We start from the raw sequence: 26,114 nt of genomic DNA on the forward strand, positions 1-26,114 counted from the left end.
CTTGCCCAATGGTATTAAGTGTCAGAGCCAAGACTTTGTCCCAGATCTTCAAGTCTCCTGCTGTTTCTATCCACAGTTACCTCACTGAAGCAGTTTGCAGGTAGATGCTCAGTGTTTGACGTAAATTTAGATAAATCCCTTTATGTTGAGTCCCCTAGCCCTTACTACATCACCTCTCCCTGGGATCACTGCAGTACCCTCTGGCCTGGTCTCCTCCAGTCCACACTGTGCCCCTCAAATGTCTTCTCCATGGTGGATCTGTTAATGTTACTCTTACTTAAGAATTTCCAGTGCCTTCCCATTGCTCTTAGCACCCAGACCTTAGCATAGCCTTTAGCATATCTGCCTCTCTGCTTCATCCACACTGGTGGCCTTCCCAAACTTGACTTTTTTTTTCTCCCGCCAAGGGCTTTTGTACATCCCTTTTGCCTTCTAGAACATTCCCACCCTTCTCTTCATTTGAACTCTTCAGTCCTCAGCTCAAATATCGCTTGTTCAGAGAGGCTTTCCCTCATCCCTTAGATTAGATGAGATTCTGCTGTTAGATCTGCACTGCGTTTGTTTCCTTCAAGGCATTTGTGGTAGTTGGAATGATATGCTGTCTGATTGTGTAGTTATGACTGTCCCCCCATTAGCCTCGGTGCTAGGAGGACCGTTTCGTTTTCTTCACCATTGTGTCCCCGGTATCAAGCACAGGGACTGATCTAAAGTTGGAGCTTAATGAATGTTTGTTGAATGTTGAATACATAGCTGTTGGGTGAACAAGATGATCATGTATGACTATCTTAAAAGGGCCAAGACTAACTATGGAACATAATTTGATCTTCTTACAAAATTTAATGTTGTGGTCATGTGTTCACCTCAGTAGTCATGACGACTAAATGATCTGCTACAGTTTTTAGAGATAATTTTGAGAAATAATTATTTGTTATGCAAAGAAAAAGTTACTTTCAGTTTTTATTTCTGAAAATTGAGAAGTGTTCAGGTAAGGTAATAGCTGCCTGCCACCTTGATGATGGCAATGATACTGATTTATTTCTGCTCTGTTTTGATAGTGGCTCAGAGTCTTTATTATACCATTTGAGTGAACTGAAAGGAATGGCTTCATGGAAGCAAAAATATGAACCTCTTGGACTAGATGCTGCAGGAATTGAAGGTAGTAGTTTAATTAATAGAATACGTTATACTTAATACTTAATAGAATACATTAAACACACTTTACTTATTTGAAAAATGATATTTATTAATTTATTTCCCTTTAGATGCTATTACTGCTGTGGGTTCCTTCATACTCAAGGCAAATGAACTTCTTCAGTAAGTATTGGGGATACCTGGAATCATTGACCTGAGAATATTTTACCTTTTACTTATAAATAAGAACCTAGCAAATTGTCATGATTTTCTTAAAATGAATTTTTAAGTTTTTATCAAAATTATTCCTTTACATGATTAAAACAAGCCAATAGCAGAGCAATTTGATAAAGCATTGTTTTCCTGTCCCATCTAGCCTCACCCCAGGTCCTCTCTCCGGAGGGAATCCTTTTTTAACTCTTGTAACTGTTTCTGTTTTTAGTTCTTTTATAAGTTACCTGCATATTTTCTAAATTTTATGACTGTACGCTGCATTTCTTTCATTTACCGATTTTTAGAAATTATACTTCTCTATGTTTCTGTTTATTTTATTTTTCCTAGACTTTGCTTTCTTTTTTTCTTGCATTGTCTGTCTTTATCACATCCTTAGGTTCTTTCCCTTTCTCAAGAGTAGTATCATATCCCTGGAATTCCCCTCTGTCCCTCCCTTCTTTAGCCTTCCATCCGCCTGCATCAGTCTGCATGTTGTGTTCCAGCTCTCCTGCCAGCTGCCACACAGGCATTTTCCCCGTTGCTTTCATGGATTAGATCCAGACTTCCAGAATCTCCTCTGTTTCTTGGTTCATTTAATCTTTTTGCTGGAAAACATCATCCAGTAACTTACTCAGAAAGCAGATATATAAGGATAAACATTCCGTGTCCTTTTGTATCTTTTCTCCTACCTTCACACTTAATTGATGGTTTTGACTGAGTATAGGATTCCAAAAGGGAAATCATTTTCTCATAGAGCTTTGAAAGTATCACTCCATTATATTCTGGCCTTTTTGTTGCTAATGGAAGGTCTGGTTCTTCTGATTCTCATTTCTTTCTTGGTTTTTTTTTCTCATCTCTAAAAGCTTTATTCTTTATCCTTGATATGTTGAAATTGCACAATAGTGTTTTTAAATGTGGGTCTTTTCATTCATTATGCTAATAATAAGAAAAGGCCCTTTAACCTGAATTCTATTGTATTATTTTGATAATTTTCTCTTCTCTCTCTCTCCTTTTTTTTTTGGCTAGATTTTTGTTCTAGAATCTAGTTGGTCAGATATTAGACATCGTGGATTGATTCTCTATGTCTCTTATTTTTCTTCTCATATTTTTAATCTTTGTCCTTTCTGTTTGCCGAGAAATTTTCTTGACTTAATTATCCAACACTATCATTCATCACAGACATTTATTGAGCATTTAACTATGTTTTAAACACTTCTAGATGCTGAGGATATAGCAATGAGCAAAACTGATAAAAAAAATCTTGGCTTCGTGGATCTTTTATTCTAATGTAATGAGATAGACAATAAAGAAATGAATAATTAAAATATATAGCAAGTCACATAGTGGTAAGTAGTGGTGAGAAAAACCAAGCAGGGGAGGAGGACCTAGGGCATGCTGGGGGTAGGGGTGTCATTTTATATAGGTGGTCAGGGAAGATCTCACCGAGAAGAGGATGTTACGGAGAAACAGGAGGGAGTGAGCCCTGTTGATATTTGGGGGCAAAAGAGACAGCAAGTGTAAAATTCCTGAGTTTGGAGCATGCCTGGCATGTTTGAGGGACCTCAAGGAGCCACTGTAGCTAAAGTGAATTGAACGACAGAGTGTGAGAGGTGGGAGATAAGTTGAGAGAGGTCATGGCGAGTGGCCACGTTGTCTAGAGGCTGTAGGCAGTTGTATGGACTTTGGCTTTTACTCTGGGTATAATAAGAAGCGCTTTGGGAATTATGAGCAGTGGAGTGACAGGATATGACTTAGGTTTTAAAAAGATCCCTCTTGTTATTTACTTAGTGTTGGAAATAGGTTATAGGGAGGCAGGAACAGAAGCCAAGAGAGAAGTGGTCAGAATTTGAAGTGGTCAGATTCTGGATATATTTTGAAAGTAGATACAAGATTTGCTGAATGATTGTATATGGTTGGTGAAATAAAGGAGTCATGGATAATTATGAGATTAGGTCCTGAGCACCTAGAAGAGTAGAATTGATGTTTACTGAAATGGGGAAGACTTGGAGAAGAATATATAAAATATATGTGTGTGTTTTACATTCCTCAATTTGGATTTATCTGATATTTTTCATGATTAGATTCAGGTTATGCGTCCCTGGCCTGAATACTACATATGAAATTGGTGGAGCGTCCTTCTCAAGATGTCATATCTAGAGACAAATGATGTCTGTCTACTTCCCTGTAGTGATGTTAATTTTGATCACCTAGTTGGTGTGTTAGGCATATTAAATTTGAAATGTCTGTTAGATACAGTGGTGGAGCTGTCCAGCACATTATTGACTATATGAGACTAACGTTCAAGGGAGGGGTCTAGCCTGGAAATGGAAATTTGGGAGCCATCAGCACATTGGTGTTATGGTTCAAGCCATGGCCTGGATGAGATAGTGAATGTGCTTAGAGAAGAGGAGAGATCTGAAGAGTGAGTGATGGGCATTCCGACATTTAGAAATGGGGCTGATAAGAAGCTAGCAAAGGAAACTTGGAGAGGTGGAAAGACCAGGGGAGTGGGTGTCCTGCAGGCCAAGCGAAGAAAGTGTTTGCAAGAAGGGTTGAGGGATCGGTTGTCAAGTGCTGCTAAGTCAAGTAGGATGAAGACCAAGAATAGAATGGATTATCAGAATATTGTTAGAACAGATGATTAGTAACCTTGATAAGAGCCACCTTGGTGGAGTCACGGGAGCTGGTATGAGACAGAATGAGAGCAAATGCAAAGAAAACAGCAAATGTAGTGTCTTAGGAGGTTTTGCTATAAAGGGAATGGCCAGTGGTTGAAATCGGTTGTTGGGTTTTTCTACAATGGGAGAAATTAGAGCATGTTGATATATGATGGGAAGGTTCTTCTAGAAGGGCAACACTTGATGATGGCAAAGAGGGGGAGGATTGCTAAAGCAAGAGTATGTGAGAAGGAATGGGATCTGGTGCATCAGGGAATGGGCTGGAAAAATAGTTCATCCATAGTTATGGGAGAGAAGGCTGAGAAAAGGGTCACAGATGCTAGTGTATGAGCAGATGGGGGCTTGGGGACGTTCACTTCTATTGTTCTTATCATCTTAATGAAATAGGAACTGTCGTGTCATCAGCTGAAGATAAGGTTGGGGAGGTGGTGTTGGAGGTTTAAGAATAAAGGAGAAGCTCTGAACCAGTTGTCTAGCACACTAGGAGAGCGAATGAGCTCATGAAACAGGAGGATTGCTGGTAGTGCCAAGGGCTGCTTGGTTAGTGTTCACCAGAGTGTTCAAGTGAGACCAGTCGGCATGGCTGTGTGGTTTTCTCCAGTCAGAGTCAGCTGCTGGAGTGGGGGCATAGAATAGGGGAGCAGTTAGGTTTACTAGGCTTGGAGAATAAAACGAAACAATGGGAGGGCAAGGGAATTGAAGCAAGGACATGATTAACATGATGAGCCACGAATCTGCGTGGGTTTAGGAGGGAAGTGAGGACGTGGAGGAGGAGAGACAGTAAAAGGGGGTAGAACCAGTAGGCCGTAGTCTTGGTGGGACGAAGGTTGGAGTGCTGAAGAGAGGTCAGTGGGAAGATAGGAGGTGGTTGTTGGTGAGTCGGATGCCTGAAATTGAGATTTAGAAGGTTCAAGGTGGTAATGCCAGGGTCTAGAGAGTGAACTTTGGAGCAAGTAGCTAAGGTGGAGTGGAGGACGAGATCGTTGACCTGAAACGTTCTATTGAATTTTTTATTATGGCAGTCCTGTCTTTTAATTTTCAAAAGTGTTTTCTTGTTTCTTTAATCATTTTTCAAAGCTGTGCTCTTGATTTGTGGATATGACATCTTCTCAAATCTCTCTGAGAACATTAATCAGATTTCTTAAAAGTTTCCACTGCTCCCTGAATTATCTCTACTTTCTGGGTCACTTTTCTGTTTGCCTTGGTCTCTCGTTGCAGACTGCCTTCAAATACCTGATGCCCCGTTGTTTACTCGTATTTATTCATAAGGCAATTTAAAGTTGCTTGGAATCTCTGAGTGCGGGGTGGCCCAGAGCCCGCACGAGTGCCAGAGTGTGCGGAGTTTTGCTGTGGGCAGCCAGTGCCCACAGGGAACTGCCTCAGCTCTTTCCAGTTTATTCCGTTTCTTTGAAGAACCTGTTTATTTTTGTCTGGAAGGTAAACCCCTAGGCGGTCATGTTTTTTGGGGAAGAACATATTGACCATTCTGTATTTAAGTTTGTCCTCTTGTGTCCAGCCCCACATGTCATCCTAATGGCTTCTGTTGAACCAGACATTTCTAAGGACGAGCGTCTTTGGGGTTCTGCAGGGCGGATGGCTCTTTGCTGCCCTATGTGCACTGTCTGGCATGCGCTGCCCCTGTTGAGCTTTGTCGGTCTCCAGTCCTACGTTGGCTTTTGACGTTTATGTATTTTATTTTTTGTGTGTGTGTGAGGAAGGTCAGCCCTGAGCTAACATCCATGCCAATCCTCCTCTTTTTGCTGAGGAAGACCAGCTCTGAGCTAACATCTATTGCCAATCCTCCTCCTTTTTTTCCCTTTTACTCCCCAAAGCCCCAGTAGATAGTTGTATGTCATAGTTGCACATCCTTCTAGTTGCTGTATGTGGGACGCGGCCTCAGCATGGCCGGAGAAGCGGTGTGTCAGTGCACGCCCGGGATCTGAACCTGGGCCACCAGTAGCGGAGCACGTGCACTTAACTGCTAAGCCACAGGGCCGGCCCTGATTTATGTATTTTAATTTCTTTTTTACTGTCCTCTTTTTTGTGTGTGAGTTTATAACACATACACCCCTCCCCACCAATTCACTATAATTTTAATGGGGTTTTAGAAGGTAGAGGTTATAGATGCGTGTCCTCAGAAGACAAAATGAGTGGAGAAAGGACACTGCTTTTCCTGCACGTTGAATTCTTTTGGTTCACTATATTTGCAGAGACTAAATATAAAATATAAAGCTTTCCGTGATCACTTTTCAATATGAATGAAAGGTAGTTTATTTAATTTCTTGCTCCTTTGAGATAAGTAGAATATAGCATTATTATTTTAGGTTATAGATGGAGACACTGAGGCAGTGAGAATTTTGATGTTAGCCTATAGCAGATCAGTGGTTGCCTGGGGTTGGGGTGAGAGTATTGATTGGGAAAGACAGAAAGGAACTTTGTTTTTCTTTTTTCATTTTTGCTGCAAGAGAATTTAACTTTGTTTTTCTTTTTTCATTTTTGCTGCAAGAGAATTTTGATCATATTCCTTGGTAACAGGAGAGATGTCAGTTTTTTATGTCAAGTGTTGTACTGTATAGGGATAGGTTAATGATACTGACCTACCTCTCCAGTAGTATTATGAAACTTAATGCTTGGAAGGGGCTTTGAGATTTAGGAATGAAAAGTACAGGTATTATTTGCTTAGAGTAATTATCTTACAGATGTGAGCTTAAAGAGAATTTTTTTTTTTAAATGATACCCATTTATGTATTGAGACACAGTTTCATCAAAATGAAGATGACTTCTACTTATAACTTAATTTTGGGGGTACATTTGTATAAATCTCAAGGAAATTCAGTTTTTGAGATCTCCGTTTTTGTAAGGATCAAAAATCAACTACTGAAAATAATATCCATTGATAGCAGCAGTAGTGACATAGTACAAATTTATAGTAATGATTTTCTGTTGGGGTTGGTGTTTTCTCTTCTTACTGACCAGTAAGTATTTTTTTTTAAACTGAGAATAGTACTGAAAACTGTTTTTTTCTGATTTCTTTGCAGTGTTGGAAAAGAATTTCATACTTTACTGAATGCTAGGAAAGACTATTACACAGTTTGTGGCAAGACTGTTATAACCAGTTAGAATCGGAAATTGCTCTTCTGAAATTTTATTTTTAGGTATTTGTTTGATTTGTAAAATCTGCTGTTTTAAAGCTTTAAATGTCATCCAGATAGGGTAAAATAGAACAATAAGGATTATTATATTCCATGAAAATTGAACAATGGTATATGAACCCCACGTAATAATTTCATTTCTGATTTATTTTTATCTTTTTAGAGTTATAGATAGTAGTATGAAAAACTTCAAAGCATTTTTTCGATGGCTCTATGTGGGTAAGTTAAATTGAATGAAGCATTTCTGTTATTTTAACACTATTTAAAAATTGTAGGAGTGTCAATTTAGAATATTTCAGTTACTCTAGTAAAATTTCAAATATATATAAAAGTAGAGAGAATAGCATAAATGGTGAACTCCCTGCTGCCCTTCTCCCAGTTTAGAAGTTTTCAACACGTGGCCAATCTTATTTCTTCTGACACTTGTCCATCCCCACCTCCCCACAGATGTAACTTGTAGCATTGATTGTCTCTATGGCTCACTGATAGTTAACCCTTTTTTACCTTGTAATGTCTCCTTAGGTTAAAATAACATTTAAAATTTTATGTATTTATTTATTTTGCTGAGGAAGATTCGCCCTGAGCTAACATCTGTTGCCTATCTTCCTCTTTTTTTTTTTTGCTTGAGGAAGATTCACCCTGAGCTATCGTCTATGATCGGTCTTCCTTTCTTTTGTATGTGGGTCACCACCACAGCATGACTTGACAAGTGGTGTAGGCCCATGCCCGGGAACCAATCCCAGGCTGCTGAAGTGGAGCGCGCCAAACTTAACCACTAGGCTACCACACCGGCCCCTAAAATAACGTTTTTAAATCCCTGCTATGTATTAGGCACTGTTAGGTGTGAGATTAAAAAAAAAAGGAGAGAAAAATAAGATACAGCCTCTGCCCTTGTGTAGCATATCTCCTGTTATACTCTTGTTTTATACTTTGGTCTCCTGTCTCTACATCTATGCTGTCTATTATGATAGCCATTAGCCACATGTGGCTATTTAAATTAGTTGAAATTATATATTTAGTTCCTGTTAGACAGTGGTGCTCTAGCTAAATAGAAAGTAGACCACTTGTGGCCTTTCTTTGTATCTCCACAGTATCTTTGCGTTTGTAGGTAATTCGTTAACCGATATTTATTAACTTGATATTAAATATTTTAATGCCCACTCTGCAGTGTATGCCTATTTTATTTAGGCCCATTTGTACTGCTATTTTTGTGACATCTCTTAATATCTTTGAAATAATTCAGCATACATTTGTCTCCAACATATGCAAAATTTAGTTATAAATGGAGTTTATCCCATGTTAAAATTCTAAATGGTAAAATAGAAGGTAAATTACCTGTAATATGCTAACGTCCTTTAAACGAATGCCCAAATCTTAAAGTCTGATATCTTAAAAACAGACTTCATATTTGTCAGCCTAATATAATTGCTTTTGATTAAAAAAATGAATCCCATCTGCAGATGTTGATATTTAAAATTCTTAGATTTTTCCCAAACCATACCAACACTAGCCAGAATGGGGAGCCAGAGTGTTTATCAAGCCGGTCTGTTTAATATCAGAGTTGTTAATCAGAATAAATTATAATATTAAAACTGAACGAGACCTTAGAAATAATTTATTTTGCAATCAAAGTAGTTTGGTTTCACTTATAATTATTGGAGTAGTTTAGGCAGTTATATTCTTATTGCATGTCCTAACTGTAACAAGAAGCCGGGTTAGAAGAGAAATGGAGTACTGTTCATTCCTCATCACTACAGCAGGACGTCATAGAAAGCCCACTGCATTGCAGAACTGGAGACCTAGTTGTAGTCCTGGCGCTGCCACTAGTTAGCTGTGTAACCTTGGTTTGTTCTTTTGTAAAATTTAATCTCTGTGAAGGCAGAGACCTCTTTTATACTACTGTATCCCTAGTACCTATAGTACACTCAATAAGTAATTTTTGGATGGATAGATGAATGAATGATGGAACTAGATTATGACTGATTTTTCAGATAATTTAGAAGTTTGAATTGATTAAACACAGTTTCTAAAATTATCTGTATTTGCAGAAGCGCATCCAACATGCTTTTTCCCAGCCAAGAAGCATGGTTAAACACTATGCAAAAGCACATGCAGCACACTTCTTGCCTTAGGTGGATGTAATACAGAAAACATGGTACTGATGAGGACAGCCCTATGAAAGGACAAAAAGAGTCAAGTGCAGATATTAGATTAAAGAAAAAATATAAATATATGCTGTCACACGGCCCTTAACGGTGGCCATATGTTCTGAGAAATATGAAATCGTTAGACGATTTCGTCGTTGTGTGAACATCATAGAGTGTACTTACACAAACCTAGGTGATATAGCCTACTACACACCTAGGCTATATGGTACTACTCTTATGGGATCACTGTCATATATGCGGTCTGTCGTTTTCTGAAATGTCGTGGTGCATGACTGTGTATATACATGTAAGTGTGTGTATACACACATAAATCTTAGGGCAGATATCTTCATGCAGTAAAAAAGCCCAAGGGAAATAAACACATTGACATTCTAAGGCTTTTGGAGGAAAGAATTGCTTGCAGATTTTGGGAGAAGAATATCATGAGGTTAGAAAGAGGAATCCTTGCTCATGTTATCTCAGCATGAGACAGCAGTTAGATTTGTCTGTCTGGAGTGGCGATGAATTGAGTTGAAGGAGAAAATGAAAAACAATAATTTAGGATGGTTAGACCAACCATTTTGAACCTGAAAATATAAATCAAATTTAAATTCTTCACTCTTTAGTTTTTGGAAGGAAAATAAGTTTTCCTTGGTTGAAAAGAAGTTGTTGAAAATTGAAGATTTAGTATGGTTAAACACATTTAGACTTTGAAATGCAACTATAATTAAAATTATGTTTGTAGTTTTCCTTTAAAGATAGTTTTTTAAATTTGTATTTCCAGCAATGTTGAGAATGACAGAAGACCATGTGCTTCCCGAGCTGAATAAGGTAGTACATAGTAGTACATTTTTCTAATGTTTTAATATTGCCCTGGCTGAGCTTGGCTTTGCTGGTTGTCTTGGTACTCTTATACAGTTATTAGTTAATGGGATGTTAGGCTGTAGAGCCAAGACAGATCTTAATAAGCCTTCTTTTTTTTTCTTTTTTAAGAAATTTGGGTGTTTTATGTATTGTTTTCGTCTCACAGAATACCTTTATTATGGCTGTCTATAATTTTCATGTTTGTATAGGATTTTATAATCTATATAACTTAGGGTGTTTGTATTCCTTATTAAATCTTAAATGCGTTTTTATTTTCCTTGGAAATCTAGTACTTAGGTATTAGTCCCTAGGTTGATGTGTGGTAAGCACCAGTTTCTTTCTGACTATAAGGATTGTGACAAGTAGCAATGGAGTCTCCTTCCAGGAAGATCTTACAGAATAAGGCAAAATTCCCACTTGATTCCTACAGCTCACTTATCCTCGCCCCTGCCCAAACTGTCTGGTTCCTATGGATTAGGTAGTTTTGAGCCTGAAAAAATGGAGAGCCTTAAAATTAGCCTGGGTAGACTAGATGAGTAAGGGCTCACAACTCTTAGATGAGGTAGATCTTTTGTGCTGTGGATGACTGGCCTTGCACACCGGGGAAGTTCACGTTAGCTGTTTCTCTGACAGCACTCTTACCTTTATTTTGGGAGTTAAAATACGTTAATTGTTGGGAGGGACCTCAATGTGTAATTTTGTGAGGGCTGAAAAACTGGGATGGGGTGAAGGTAGAGTCATTGCAAGCAGCAGAGGCCAACACTGAAGCAAGCAGTTAATGCAGTTGAGTTGCAGCCCTTAACTCAGGTTGAGGTGATTTACCTGGGCTACAGTCCCGCAGTCCCAAAGGAGGGCCTCTGCAAACGTAGTCTGAGCACAAGGCATAAAATAATAAACAAACAACCTTAGGCCATAAGGAGTTCTGTAGCTGTTGGATTCACTGATTGGAATATGGGTTTAAAATGTTTAAGTCCATGCTTCTCAGAGCCCCAGGATTTCATATTTTCAGAGTTGGCATAATCTCCTGGATTTCTATTGATATTCTTTGAAGGAACTTTGCCTATTTGTCCCATGGCTTTTAGTAGGTAGTAAAAGAAGTCACGCTTCCTATTACATAATATTTCTTTTATTGGGAAGCTTTCTTTTATCTTGATTTGTTTTCTTTTTGGTCCTTTTTGGTTTCGATAGATGACTCAAAAAGATATCACCTTTGTTGCTGAATTTCTTACTGAACATTTCAATGAGGTAGGAAATTGGTATTTCTATAATGCTGTTTTTTTTTTTTCCAAATAATTGCAATAAACCTGGGTAATGGTAAGAAGTAATCAAATTTAATCCAATTTAATTGAAGTCCTTAGCAATTATACTTTTTAAACTATTGAACTAATTAATGACAGTACTTATTTATTAAACATAAAGCCTATAAATTGGACTTTTGTTTGTACGTGTGTCTTACAATCCATTAAAAAAAAGAGTAACTCCCACGATCAGCTCTCTTAAAAAATAAAGTTTTTGGTTTAAGATTTTTTTATTTTTATTTTGTGCGTTGACTTAAGAATTAAACTATGTTTATTTTCTCTAGGCTCCAGATCTTTATAATCGAAAAGGAAAATACTTCAACGTTGAAAAAGTTGGTCAGGTATGAGCTTTGGATTGAGCTTAGTTTTGAGTTTATTTTTATTTTTAAAAACTAATTTTAAAACTTTAGCAGTGTTAGTCTTTATTATCCAAAGTTTATGGAAAGTAATATAATGTCAGGTTATATTAGTAGCCCTGCCCTTTTAGTAAAACCTTTTTACATTCTTAAAATTATTGAGGACCCCCAAGAGCTTTTATGTGGGTTGTATCTATCACTGGTAGATACTACTAGGTATTAGAAATTAAACAGAATAAAAAATTATTTGTTAATTCATTTAAAAATAACAACCCACTTACCATTACATGTTAATATAAATATTTTTGATGAAAAATAAGTATATCTCACAAAACAAAACTTGGTGAAGAGTGGCATTGTTTTATATTTTTGCAAATCTCTGGCCTAATAGAAGACGGCTAGGTTCTCATAACTGCTTCTCCCTTTAGTCTGTTGTGATATGTTTTGGTTAATGTATGTAAAGAAATTCTGACCTCACACAGATATGTAGTTGGAAAGGGAGGAGTATTTGAAGTGCTTTTTAGATAGTTATGGATATTCTTTGATACTACACCAAATCCTGAAAAGGATAGTATCTTAAAGGTCAGTTTCAATGTGGAATCTAAATTGCATCAGTGGACTTTTCATACTCTGATTCATTAAAATCGATTCATCTACTGTGCACTTTGCATCTTTTACCCGTGCATGATTTTGTGATAACTCAAATTGGTCATTTGGAAAATATTGGCTCACTGAGTTAGGCAGATCTTCCACATTGACACCTTTCTTCATACAGTATCCAAAAGTCAGATTTCAGTAATATCGTTGCCAGTCTCATCAGACAATCTTTAAGTGCTATGAAGCTGTCAAGCACACAGTAGCAGATACAGATTTTCCAAAATTTTAAATTTTGTTTAAATGTTTAAATTTTATCATTGATGACAAATACTGTCACTGTCACAGGCTCACTTTATTTATTTTCAAGAAAATCTCTGCCAAATACCCAAGAATGAGTAATCATAGTTGGTCTGCCAGTCATTCTTTTAAGTAAAAATGGAATTTCATTAACAACAAAATAGTTCCTGGCTTAACTCACAACTACATTTTCAGAAATGCTTTTCCTCATGATAACTGTCATGCTTTGGTATGCAGCAAAAGTGCTTTTTGTATACTTTCCAGTTCCATCATACATAATATTGAAGAGACTTGTACTCAAGGGTTGAGATTTAATAAAATTAGTAATTTTAATGACTTCGTCAGAGATTGGGGAAACCGTGAGGATGTGACATCAAGGAATACAGTGACTGCTAGTATGGGTTGGGCCCACACCTTGCTTCTTGGTGAGGGTGCCAGCAGTTTTCTCCACCTGTGCTTTTGACCATCAGTGCAAATGTCATTACAGCAAAAAGGGCAAATAACCTCTTGGTATTATTATGAAAATAGTATTGACCTCGTGGATCCCTGAAAGCATCTTGGGGACCCCCAGGGGTCCATGGACCACACTTTGGAAACTACTGCCATAGAGTAGTTTGACACTTGATACTTTTCACATCAATTTGTAAACTTACATAAAGTTTAAAATATGCTTCATGAAGATGGAACATGAAATTTAAACTCAATTTGTGGTCTCTACATGTACACTGTTCTAAGTTTTTAGTAGTTTGCAGTTTGTTTAGTTGCTTGGCATTTAGCAATTTTTGGTCACCTCACTTAGAATAATAGCAATGCACTTTCAAAGGACTTGGCAGTATAATAAAATAACCTATTAAATAGAGTAATCTTAAATATCAACAATTTTTGGAGCCTAATTCTTTGGTTTACTAAATTTAAATTTTTAATTCTATATTTCTAGTACTTGAAAGATGAAGATGATGATCTTGTGTCACCCCCTAACACAGAGGGAAACCAGTGGTATGACTTTCTTCAAAACAGCAGCCACCTTAAAGGTATTTCATGAACCAAGTAGATTTTGGCCATGTTTGTATTTATTTGAGACCAGTGCATCAGCTAACAGTTTTGCTGAACACTTGCTGAATACTTATCTAAGTTCTTTAGGTTTATCTTTTGTGTCCATTTTATTTGGTTAGAGAAACAGCAAAATAGCAAATAGTGGGTGTCATTACCATGATCAAAAACACTCTAATATTTACTGTGATGTAGTAAGATTGCTTATTCTTAAGTATTATATTGTCTGTTTTCCACCCTATAAAAAATAGGATATTGGGAAGAAAACAATAGAGCCTACTCGTCAGAGAAGTCTGTCCTAAAGCTTAATGATGCATCACTGTATTCTCCTGAGGTTGTAGTTTTTTTATTTACTTGTTATGCCTTTCATTCTCTAGGATCTCAAAATGTCGATATGGTAAAACTTTATCCAGCATTATTAGAGATGCAGCACAAAATAGCAACCATTGAATATGTCAGAACTTCATTTTAGATGAAAATATTTTTAAAGCAGGTATTTCTTTGCTTTCTCAAAGAGTAATCTGACCACAGTTTAGCTAGTTCTTAGATCCTTAAGGTAGTAGCCACATACACGTATCACCTCCTTTAAAACCTTACAAGAACCTTTGGGGTAGGTACTTGTTATTCTCATTTTACTAATGAAGAAACTGAAGGTTAGAGAGGGTCCAGGATCATACACGCTAGTAAGTGATAGAGCTAGGATTCTGCTAACTTCAGGGCCTGAGTTTTTAATTGGACTCAGTCATAATCTCTGCCACTTCTGTCTGGTTGCTGCTTATCTGAATGAATGAATGAGTGGGGAAGGGAGAGAATTCTCTGAGGCCCAGAACTTTGCTTATTGCTTTTTTGTTTTAACCCTAGAATCCCAAATTCTTTTTCAGAGCAGGACATATTTTGTATTGCTTGAGTCTTAAGATCACCAGAGAGATGTGTTGTTGTAAGTTAGCTATTGAAATGAGAGAGAATAAAGGAACAGCTGACTCAACTCATTTACTAAATTTAATCAGGATGCCCAAGGAGTAAGGAAGGCTGGGGAGGGCTGATGGCAATGTACCAGGAGTGGTGGCACCTGGATCCTGTCACTGTATTGGGCTAATACCAATCTAGGGAACTTTGTTGGGCTAAAAATAGGTCTTACCTTTTTTTCCCCCTCTATCTTCTATGGCTGAATAGAAAGGCCTCATCTTAGCTACAGGCCTCATGTTTAACCAAGAAATACTTTAGATTAACTCCATCTCTTAAATGCTTGAGGTTTTGCTGGTATGTGAGTTTGGACAAGCTCATTAATCTCCCACTTTCTTCGTCTAGTATGAAGTAATGCTAACTATCATTATGGAACTGTTAAGAAAACTTTAATGAAACTTCTTTCTAGCACTTTGCAAAAATCAAGTGCTAAATACTTAATGCATGTACTTGCCTGGGGTACATGAGAGAGTCAGTGTTGAATAATGGGTAAAAGCCGGTGCTCTGGGAGCCGGACTGCCTGCGCTGGAATCTTGCTCTACTACCCTAGGAGTGTGGGTGAGGACAAGTTGCCAAACCTCTCTGCCTCGGTCTCATCTGTAAAATGAGGATGATAATAGTGCCTCCCTCAAAAAGCTGTTGTGAAGATTAAATAAACTAATCTGGATAAAGCACTTAGAATAGTGCCTGGCACGTAACACACAGGCATTCAGTATGCTGGCATCTGAGCTGTTTTTACTCAAAACGCTTCTGACACCAAAAAGAGAGAGTTTTTTTCCTCCTGAGACCAATTCTGACACCAACTGGGTGTCTTACAGTTCAGTTCTGACACTAGCTACCCAGTTAGTGCTGGGCTCCACAGGTTTAAGGGCTCAGTCCCACAAGACTGCCCCCGCTTCACAATTCAGTCGTAAGTGTCAGGTCTCATGATTACCCACATTTCTGTCCCACTTGGCTACAAAGGTATGAGTTCCCACAATTCCCCTTGCTTCAGATTTGATAATTTGCTAAAATGGCTCACAAAACTCAGAGGAACACTTACCTTAGGTTTACCAGTTTATTCTAAAAGATACGCCTCAAGAACAGCCAAGTGGAAGAGATGCATAGGGCAGGATAGTGGGTATGGGTGCAGAGCTTCCATGCCCTCTCTGGCACACCACCCTCCCAGCACCTTGACGTGTTCACTGACCAGAGGCCCTCTGAACCCTGTTGTTTAGGAGTTTTTTATGATGTTTTCATTATGTGGGCAGGATTGATTAAATCATTGACTGTTGGTGATTGAACCCAACTCCAGTTTTTCTCCCTTCCCTGGAGGTTGGGGGATGGGGCTGAAAGTTTGAAGCTTCTAATCAAGGCTTGGTCTTTAGGGCAACCAGCCTCCATCCTGAAGCTATCTAGGGGCCTGCCAAGAGTCGCCTCGTTAAAACAAATGATGCTCCTATCACCCTTATCACTCAGGAAATTCCAAGGGTTTTAGGAGCTCTATGCTAGGAACAGAGGACAGAGACCAAGTATCTTTCTGTGATACCACAGCATCTGTCACCTGTTGGGTGCTTAAAATGTTAACGTGATTAAAATTCATGTTATTCAACATAGCTGGGACATGAGGTGCTGTAAGTGAGGGAGGCCTACAGAGTGCAATAGAAGAGTCAGGCTTGGGTTGAGTCATAAGTCTAGGTCCTTGGTCATTTTCACACTGGGCAACTGCCTCATTTTCCTAAACCTCTTTTTTTTTTCCTTCTGTAAAGTGCAGAATATGATGCTTACTTTGTATAGCTGTTATAAGAAATAGAAATAACAAATCTAAAAAGAACCTAGCATACTTGGTGTCAATAAATGCTGGATTACATATTACTTCCTACTGATAAAGTAGCCTTTTCAGAAGTAAAGAGCTTATTTTCATAGCACTAGTTTCTTATCTTCTGTTTTTGTTTTTAGTGTCATACTCTTCCAAAAATAAATACTGGATTGCTGTTGTCACTCATTGTGGCAAAGAGTAGAGAAGAATGAACTTTATTTCATTATATGTCTTATGGTTCACAAATCATCCCTTTCTTCTTAGCCAACAGAAGCATACGGTTGGATTTTGGTGGGAAAGATAGAATATAGAATAATAAGCTGGAGGGACTCAGCTTGTAGTAAGTGTGGTTGTTTTTAGTGGGTGATGATGAAAGGCAGAAGGCCATGGTCATTTTTAGCGAGGTTGTGTGAGGGTATAATGAAGTGACCAGGGAGAGTTCCACCATGAGATGAGCTGTGCAGCTGGCTCTAACAGTAGATTGTTTTCTCCTAATCATCTGGTTTGTTATAGCTTTTTTTTGTTTCTGTTTTTGTTTGAAACCAGAAAGTCCTTTGCTGTTTCCTTATTATCCTCGAAAATCATTGCATTTTGTGAAAAGACGGATGGAGAACATTATTGATCAGTGTTTGCAAAAGCCAGCAGTAAGTTTGAAAGAAATGCGTGTCTTTATATAGGAACAAGAGTATATACAATATGTGGCTCACTTATATAAATGATCATAGTTACTAAGATGAACCATATGAAAATGCTGATATTCAACTGTTTTTGACTAACAAAAAGGGCAGTTTCATATGGTTCACCCTAATATTCCCTCTTGTTGTTAGTTTCTTACATGCATTAAAATACAAATAAGTACAAGATTATTGAAAGCGTTGGCATCTTTAGTATTTTATTTGTTCCCAGAACAAACTTACTATAAAAAACGGTCTTAGTGATAGAGCTGATGTGTCTCTTGTTTACTCCCGAAGGAGGGAAGATTGATGCTATGAGACTAGAGGAGGTGGTTCTTAACTTGACGTGTGCTTATCTCCAAGGTCCTTTTCAACTCAGAATTTTCTCTTTTCGTTACTGTTGTGACTGTCATTAAAGTTTCTTGTGTGAAAGGTTTGGTGATATAGATGATTTTTTACTTGACTTGAACAGTGTCTGTCAGTCACTTTCGGTAGAGTATTTATCTGTATGTATGTAAGTGCTCGAATAATATTTTTAAATCTTACTTTATTTAGGATGTAATTGGAAAATCGATGAATCAAGCAATCTGTATTCCATTATATAGAGATGCTAGAAGGTAATTCTGTTTACCTTTTGAGTGGTATAATTCAACAGCCAATTTAAATTTTTCTTACTTTTTTTTCTTTTGTTTTAGTGAGGACTGTACACGTAGATTGTTCAAATTTCCTTTTCTGTAAGTGTGTGTTTCTCTCCTATCTCATATGAACAGTACAATTTTATTCTATGCACCTATTTTTGACATTAATTTTTTTTCTTTAGGTGGAATAATAAAACTTCAAATCTACATTATCTTCTTTTTACTATTTTAGAAGAGTCACTTTATAAAATGTGCATCTTAAGGAGACATACTGATATTTCCCAGTAAGTGTTAATCTGAAGTTTGAATTGAAGAGATAAAGGTTTTATTATTTTTAATAATAAAACAGACAGCTTTTCTTCCCTACATTTCAGGTTTAGGTAAGCCAGCTTATGACTTTAGGCTTGTCACTTAACTGGTATTAGTCTTAGTTTTCACGTCATTAAGATGATAATGCCAGATTAGGAAGCTATATGATCGCTTTTAATTCTAGATTATTTAATTTTGTGTTGGTATATAAATATTACATGTAGGATTTTTTTTAGGGTTAGGAAAACTACAAGAGCAGAACACTCAGCATTATATCTCATAAACTTTTGGAAGTTCAAAGCTGTATTTTGGGTTCCTTATACAAAAGATTTTTATCTCAGGTTAAGTGTGCCTTTTGTTAAACAGGGGGCCTCGCCTATAGAGACTTCTTTTAGATCCCAAAGTAAAAGTTCTGAAAGATAATTTATATTCAAAATACCATTAGTATCTTAAATGGTTTTAAATCTGAATTTGAAGGAAATTTTTTGAGACCAGATGTAGCCAAAGAGAAATAATTTAGTTGATCTAAATGTCCTTAATTTTCTAAGGTATTTGCTACATGGGTGACTAAGATTTTAAACCAAGTTGTAATTTTGATGTTAGGTTTATCTATCTAGGTGTTTAAATTAGTTGTCAGTGTTCTAGAGTGAGCGTAATGGTATTTTGATCTGGAATTTGGTGTTTGAAAATTTGGTGTTTGAACTGTTCTTTCAAGCATTTAGATTATTGGCCATCCAGGTTCTTCCACAAAGTCTTCTTTTTTCTGCTTCTTTCTTCAAGATCTGTAAGTAACGGACTAATGGCTATTAAATTTGGGAGCTTCACATATGCCACAACCGAAAAAGTGAGAAGAAGGTAAATCTTGACTCTTGTTTAGATGAGATGTATATATACATATGATATGTGTATATGTTAATAAGTGAAATGATAGGAATATGGTTAGACTCACTTAAGTGATGATATACCTAGGACTTCCTCATTTGCAACATAGCTGGCAGGATTGATTACGTATTTTATACTTAGAGAGTGATTTGACTTAGAGTTGAACAGCATCTAACTGCCCTGCAGCAGGAATTTATGTAGCGTGGTTTCCTGTAATTAATACTTCTGAGCTCCCTGTCAAGAAAGTAATGTGGTTCCAGCAGGCAGATGGCTAAAGTTCTTGTTATGACCAATAAAAATGTGAGGTGATATTGTTCTCACTGCTCTGGAATTTTCTTAGGATACAAAAGGGCAACAATACCTAAGTCATCCCTGAGGCTTTGCAGAGGAAAGAACTGACACTAATCATAGACCAATCTTTTTCTTACCTCCTTTCCTTCTGTAAAAGTTTTTTATGATAACATCTTTAAAGTTGTTGTATCTTCATATGTAAATCTTTTTACTTTTCAGTCTTGTTAACTCTCTTTACTCAATATATATATAAGATATCATTCATGGAATTTCCATTGGCTTAAGGCCTGACCATTGATGTCAGGAATGTCCTGGAACTGTGAACCAGCTTCACAGATTTTTCCTTTTTCATGATTACCTATTTTTAGGGCCTAGTTATATTTTTGAATGATCACTACAACAGGTAGCTGTGATTTTAGTGCAAAATAATGATATGTTTTAAACATTATTGTATAGAATGTCTCTTGATTTTTTTTTATCAGTTTTTTTGCTTGGTACCAGTATAATGTTATGCATACAATATTTTCTCAGTAGTTCTGATCATGTTTGCTATAACACAACTTATTTCAATTCTAGCACCTACAGTTGTTTAGATGCACAGTTTTATGATGATGAAACTGTAACGGTAGTTCTGAAAGACACTGTAGGACGTGAAGGAAGAGATAGACTTTTGGTCCAGTTGCCATTGTCTTTAGTATATAACAGTGAAGATTCTGCAGAATATCAGTTCACTGGGACTTACTCTACAAGGTAACTAACTCATTAGTAAGATTGTCTTTCTGATATAGTTAAATGTTTTTTAATGTGTATCATACATTCTAGTTCTTTAGGTATGCTAGCTAAAAGGTTAATAGGGATAATCATAAAATCAACTGAGCAGAAATACTCCTGTTTTTTCATTTAAAAAATACTGGCTTCAGGGGCCGGCCCAGTGGTGTAGTGAAGTTTGCACGCTCTGCTTTGGTGGCCTGTGGTCTGTGGGTTTGGGTCTCAGGTGCAGACCTACACACCACTCATCAAGCCATGCTGTGACAGCATCCCATATACAAAATAGAGGAAGATTGATGCAGATGTTAGCTCAGGGACAATCCCCCTCACCAAAAAAAAAAAAATACTGGCTTCAACAGCTCTTCTGTCCCTTTTCTTGACTAGTAAATCAAGAAGTATTTGCTGGAACAAGGTAGGGAATTATTTGGAGTGGAGAAGGGGGCTTCTGTTAGTTCTGTTTCCAAGGGTAACATCAACCCCAGTTTGTAGTAGAATTAATTATTTTAGATTGCTTTTAGTGGTTTCCTTCTGGAATTAGAACTTCAGTAGCCACATGGAGGGTACATGTCCAGTTCCAAGAGATGGCTTTAGTTGACTGAGATTTAAGTAAGCAGATCCCTCCTCTAATTTAAAAATGTATCCATTTGCTTTTCTTGAAAGGGAATCAAAACCTTACTAAGTTGATATCCTGCCTATTTGGAATGACAGTATTTTCATAGAATATAGTATCACAGCTTTTTTATATGGTGGCTGGTAGAATTGTATTGGTAATGGGAATGTTGGTAGAAATTGAACCCATGGGTGACCATGATACTACCCTAGTAAACCGGGGAGAAGATCTGCTTTTCATTCCTGGGTTGGTTTTTCCCCTCTCTAGGCTGGATGAGCAGTGTAGTGCTATTCCCACACGTACCATGCATTTTGAGAAGCATTGGAGGTTGCTGGAAAGTATGAAAGCACAGTATGTTGCTGGGAATGGTTTTCGAAAAGTGTCCTGTGTGGTAAGTATCTACAGATTGTTTACTGACTAAGAGTAACAGGAGGAAGTGACTTTGGATCTATAAGTTCCTTTCAGTGCAATCATTTTGTGATGTATTATTTTTATTGATTATGAGCATGTAGTGGCCTTAGCTGTTTAGTTCTCTTGTTCTGAGAAAGCTTACTAAGTAATTAATAACAATTCTAGATTGTAATTTTCATGAAATTGTCATTGTTGTATGTGGAGATCCTTTTACACAGAATGTAGGCTAAGCTTAATGATTTTGTTGTAAATTGATGGGAAAAGAACTTTCCTATAAAACCATTCTTTGTTTAAACTTCTGATTTCTAATTCTTTATATATAATGTATGAGTTAAGCCATTAATTGTAACATTTTTTATTTGGCCTTTTCTTCCTTAGTTAAGCTCAAATCTCCGTCATGTGAGAGTATTTGAAATGGACATAGATGATGAGTGGGAGCTCGATGAGTCTTCCGATGAAGAGGAGGAGGCCAGTAATAAGCCTGTGAAGATAAAGGAAGAAGTGTTGTCCGAATCAGAGGCAGAGACCCAACAGGCTGGTGCTGCTGCTTTAGCTCCAGAGGTAGTCATTAAAGTGGAAAAGCTTGACCCTGAGCTGGACTCATAATCTAGCTTGCCGTTATTCTGTATGTTCTCATTATGTTGGAAAGGACATAGGAGTGTCTTGGACCGCTTTTAATTTTCTTTGTATAACACAGAAATAAACAGTAAATTTTATTTTTTCTTGTTCTACCTTATCTTTTTTTAGTGGTATAGTCACTGTGATAGACTTTCTTTTTGCTGAGATTTCTTTTTAATACTGTGTGCAGAACTAATGTTTAAAGAAAACATAAATTGAATGTGAAAAAAAAGTTTAGTCTTTTCTGTCAAAGGGTAGGTACCAGGAATTCCTGTATCAGGAAGAAATTACATTTAAATAGTCATTCGTCACTGGAAGTTTTGATGCAGTTAGTATTTTTAAAACAGACAACGTTTTATTCATATTTTTCTATCTTCCCCTTCTAGTTCATGTTAGATCTCCAGAAGGCTTCCAAAATTATGTTTTCAAAATAGCTTATGCTGATTTATTGTAATGCTAAATAAACCAAAAGATGGGACTGTCTTGATGATCTAAATAACAAAAACACTGACACCTCTGTGATTATCTTTTCTCATTTTGTTACAGTATTTGAGCTCTGAATTCTTTGAATTAGCAGTGTTTAAAGTGTCTTTTTCCTCTGTTGAGAATTGGCCAAGGACTTGTGGCTGTCTGTGGGGCTGACTCCTTGGGAACACGAGAAATACGGATCAACTAAACATAGTATTAACGCAAATGAGCTACTGTTGATTCCTAAAGCTCATTCCTGAAGTAGAATAGTATTCTCATGTGACTTTCAAAGACTTTCCATTTTATATATGAATTCTAACATCAGTTCACTGATAAATGAAAGAATCACTTTTTAAAGCTTTAAATATCTTGAGGCAGGAAGATAAACTATAACCAGGTGAGTGGGTAACTGCAGGATTGCTGTGTCCTTTGCCTGTTTCTTTAATAGGGAGCTATTACGCTTGGATTTTAGGTACAACTCGTTGGCTACTCCAGGTGCCTCAGTTGGTCTGATCTTTTTGTGTTTTGAAGGGAAAACTGAAGAGAAGCCACTGTTGGGTGCATGAACATGGAGTTTAGAACTGTGGTCTTCTGGAGACTGACCGTGCTACCTTGCACATAACAGGCCTTAAACATGATTAGTATATAATTTACATAAATGTTCATTGATGCTCTGTGTTCATGGCAAAGTGCAGAATGTCTTGACTTAGCTTTTGTGAGCAAGAAAGGTGAACTGTCAGATGACGTTTCAGAGAAATTATATGTTGTAGGTATGAGAGGCATTTGAGAGTGAATGCATTGCACAAATTTACCACATAACATTTAAATAACTTTGATGGATTTGGGGGACAAATAATTACAGCTTGTTCTTAGAATGAATTACAATTTCACAATAATCAATCAGTTCTTTATTAGACAGTAATCTGTCCCCTGTGACTTCATTGCATTTATAAAGATTTTTTGGTATGTGCATGTTTGCTTTCTGCTGTTCCAGTATAGGGATACATTAAAACCAAGATTTCCAGCCTCCTCCCTGATCTTGAACCAACGATCAGGAGTAGTTCTATTGATGTGCCAGCTATCCCCTAACATTGAGTTAAATTAGTAATGTGAGTCATTCCTAGTTATAGGAGGATAGTTTTTTCATTAATGCTTTTAATGTATGTGATATATCAAATATTTAGGAACTGGGTTTGTATTATATCAAAGTGAAAAAAGTTTAAACTGATATCTGAATCACTTTAAGTTTAGAGCAAATAATTTTGTTTATCATTGTATTTTTAGATATATGCCATCATTTCCACACCGTTAGAAACTTTGCTTTTAATATTTAGAACCAATTTGATTGTTATACACTATCACCTTTTTTTTTTTTTTTTTGTGAGGAAGATCAGCCCTGAGCTAACATCCATGCCAATCCTCCTCTTTTTGCTGAGGAATACTGGCCATGGGCTAACATCTATGCCTGTCTTCCTCCATTTATATGGGATGCTGCCACAGCATGGCCTGACAAGCGGTGCATTGGTGCGCACCCAGGATGCAAACCCGGGCCGCCAGCAGCAGAGCACGCGCACTTAACCACTACTCCGCGGGGCTGGCCCCACTATCACTTTATTTCTAGTATATTTAGCAGCAGCTGCCAAATTTGAGTTTGACTTTAGTGAACGACAAGTCAAGTGTGGGGTGTAGGTCCCTGGGCAGTGGGGCTCCCCAGTTACTGGCTGAATGTGGAACTCCGGGCCCTGACCTTTGTACAGGGGGGATAATTGAGTTCCTGTCTCAGGGTTTGAGGACTAAATGAGGGCACTAAATGTTTGTAGAGCATTGTGGTAGACACATAATGAGACACCTGATAGAGATTAGCACTTATTACAATATTCTCTGCTGCTCTTTTCTGGGATAAATTGGTTGGTTTTTTAGAAATTTGAATAGTTGGTTTTTTTGGCCAGACTTAATAGGACTGTGACAATAGTCTTTCTAATTCTCTGGCTTTCTAGTTTTTTTGCTTTGTTCTTGATTTTTTCCCAAAATAAAAATTTTACACTCAGCAAAATGCTAAAACATTTTATCTTCTTTATTTAGAGCATTTGAATATAAATGTGAAGAAAACCATTGTGGTGTAGCCTTGAGTTGATGATGCCATAACTAGGGGAGTCTATATATCTGAGTTAATCTAAATACTTTCTCATCCTTGAGGAAGTCTAACAAGCAAACGTGCTAAATGCTTATTTCCAGAGGATGCTGTAACCAACATCATGAGGTGCATGATTTCAACAGGGGCACATTAGTTTCTTTGGCACCTCTTGAAGTTGTGACAGTTGTCTGTAGACTGTTTGCATTTATTGAATCTACATTTGACTGTCCAGCATACCATTTTTAGTTCTCACTGAGCAGAGGGAGATGGTACTTAAGATTACACTAGGTCAAGGTCACAAAAACCTTATAATGTGAGAGTAAGGAGTATATTAGAGCAGAAAATAGTATTTGAACTCTTATGAGGAATATTCAGTTCAGAAATTGTCAATTGGTAAAGGGTTAGTTCTAAGAAATGAATTGTTAATATGGTAGGTAATCAATGTTTTTCACTTTCTGAGCGAACTAGAAGACGATTTCCCATGAAGCACATACCACCACATCAAAATTGCCTGGGCCAGTGATTAAAAGTGCACATTTGTGGGTGCCACCCAAGCCCATTCAATCAGAATGTGAAGATAGGGGTCCAGGCCTGCATTTTTAACCAGCTCACCTGATCTTATACCCACTAAGGTTGAGAACCATTGTTTTCCTACGGGAGCTATTATTTAGTAATTAAATGTTTATTATTATTATTATTTTGTGTGTGTGTGTGTGTGAGGAAGATTAGCCCTGAGCTAACATCCAATGCCAATCCTACTCTTTTTGCTAAGGAAGATTGGCCCTGGGCTAACATCTGTGCCCATCTTCCTCTACTTTATATGGTACACCGCCACAGCATGGCTTCACAGGCGGTACGTTGATCTGTGCCCGGGATCCGAACCTGCAAACCCTGGGCCACCGAAGCAGACTGTGCAAACTTAACTGCTGTGCCACTGGGCTGGCCCAAATGTTTATTATTTTTAGTTTGAAGTTTAAAAGCTGCTCCCTTAGATGCTTTGAAAATTGATGTATTCTTTTCCTTAAAAATGACCCTAACTGGTGGTTAATTTCACATGCCAGATGCTCACTCTTCTGTAAATCTGTTTAAATGATGGTAGGCATAATTGTACCCCAACTCTCTTTATGCACTGCGCCATGTAGAAATGAATCCCTCAAGGCCACATTTCAGCCTTAAGAAGGTCACGTTCAGCCAAGTGGTAGATGCTGAGTTGGGTCTGTATGTGATACCGAGCAATGGGCTTGCTCTGCTCACCGTGACCTGAGCCAGTTAATCACAATGAGTTAAGGATCAAGAGGAAGTTTTAATTCAATTAGCCAGCTTAAGTGGGGACATGGCAGACTAATGTCTCAAAAAACCATCTTCAAGGATTACAGAATATTGAGGCACTTATGTAGAGAAAATGGGCAGTGAGGAGGGGTCCAGGGATGTGGGTCTCCAGATGTGACGGGCTCCAAGCATTATATTGTTCCATTCTTCTGTCAGCTGTGATGGATACCTTGTAGGTGTGTTTCCTGCCTTTGGTCAGCCTGTTCTTGGAGAGAAACTCATAGAACAAAGGTTTAATTTATCAAGCTATAGGGGAGTACATATGTAAGCGGGGGCCCTAAATCAGGAGAGCATGTGAATTTTTTTAGAGTACGTGCAGTAGAGCAGCGAGTAGTCACACAAAGGGGCTGGGGCCATTTAGTGTAACAAGATGGCCTCACTTATGTTCAGTTACATATGGGCCATGCAGGTTAGTAATGGGCCATTACAGCTTATAAA

The 26,114-nt window shown here is 37.5% G+C and overlaps 1 protein-coding gene across 1 annotated transcript in view; it reads left to right on the forward strand.

Moving 5' to 3' along the window:
* Positions 1-21,852, forward strand: part of ANAPC4 (anaphase promoting complex subunit 4) — a 36,036-nt gene extending 14,184 nt beyond the window's left edge. Inside the window, exons 15-29 of the mRNA XM_058546829.1 lie at positions 1,056-1,156; positions 1,263-1,314; positions 7,338-7,393; positions 10,106-10,152; positions 11,374-11,430; positions 11,768-11,824; positions 13,671-13,764; positions 17,091-17,188; positions 17,774-17,835; positions 17,914-17,952; positions 18,039-18,140; positions 18,946-19,020; positions 19,915-20,088; positions 20,984-21,107; positions 21,506-21,852. Of these exons, the coding sequence (XP_058402812.1) occupies positions 1,056-1,156; positions 1,263-1,314; positions 7,338-7,393; positions 10,106-10,152; positions 11,374-11,430; positions 11,768-11,824; positions 13,671-13,764; positions 17,091-17,188; positions 17,774-17,835; positions 17,914-17,952; positions 18,039-18,140; positions 18,946-19,020; positions 19,915-20,088; positions 20,984-21,107; positions 21,506-21,733 (1,366 nt within the window). The 3' untranslated portion in view covers positions 21,734-21,852. The remainder of the gene's footprint in view (positions 1-1,055; positions 1,157-1,262; positions 1,315-7,337; positions 7,394-10,105; positions 10,153-11,373; positions 11,431-11,767; positions 11,825-13,670; positions 13,765-17,090; positions 17,189-17,773; positions 17,836-17,913; positions 17,953-18,038; positions 18,141-18,945; positions 19,021-19,914; positions 20,089-20,983; positions 21,108-21,505) is intronic.
* Positions 21,853-26,114: the final 4,262 nt, after the last annotated feature.

Source organism: Diceros bicornis, chromosome 8 (genome assembly GCF_020826845.1).
Source record: "Diceros bicornis minor isolate mBicDic1 chromosome 8, mDicBic1.mat.cur, whole genome shotgun sequence".
NCBI classification, from domain to species: Eukaryota; Metazoa; Chordata; class Mammalia; order Perissodactyla; family Rhinocerotidae; genus Diceros; species Diceros bicornis.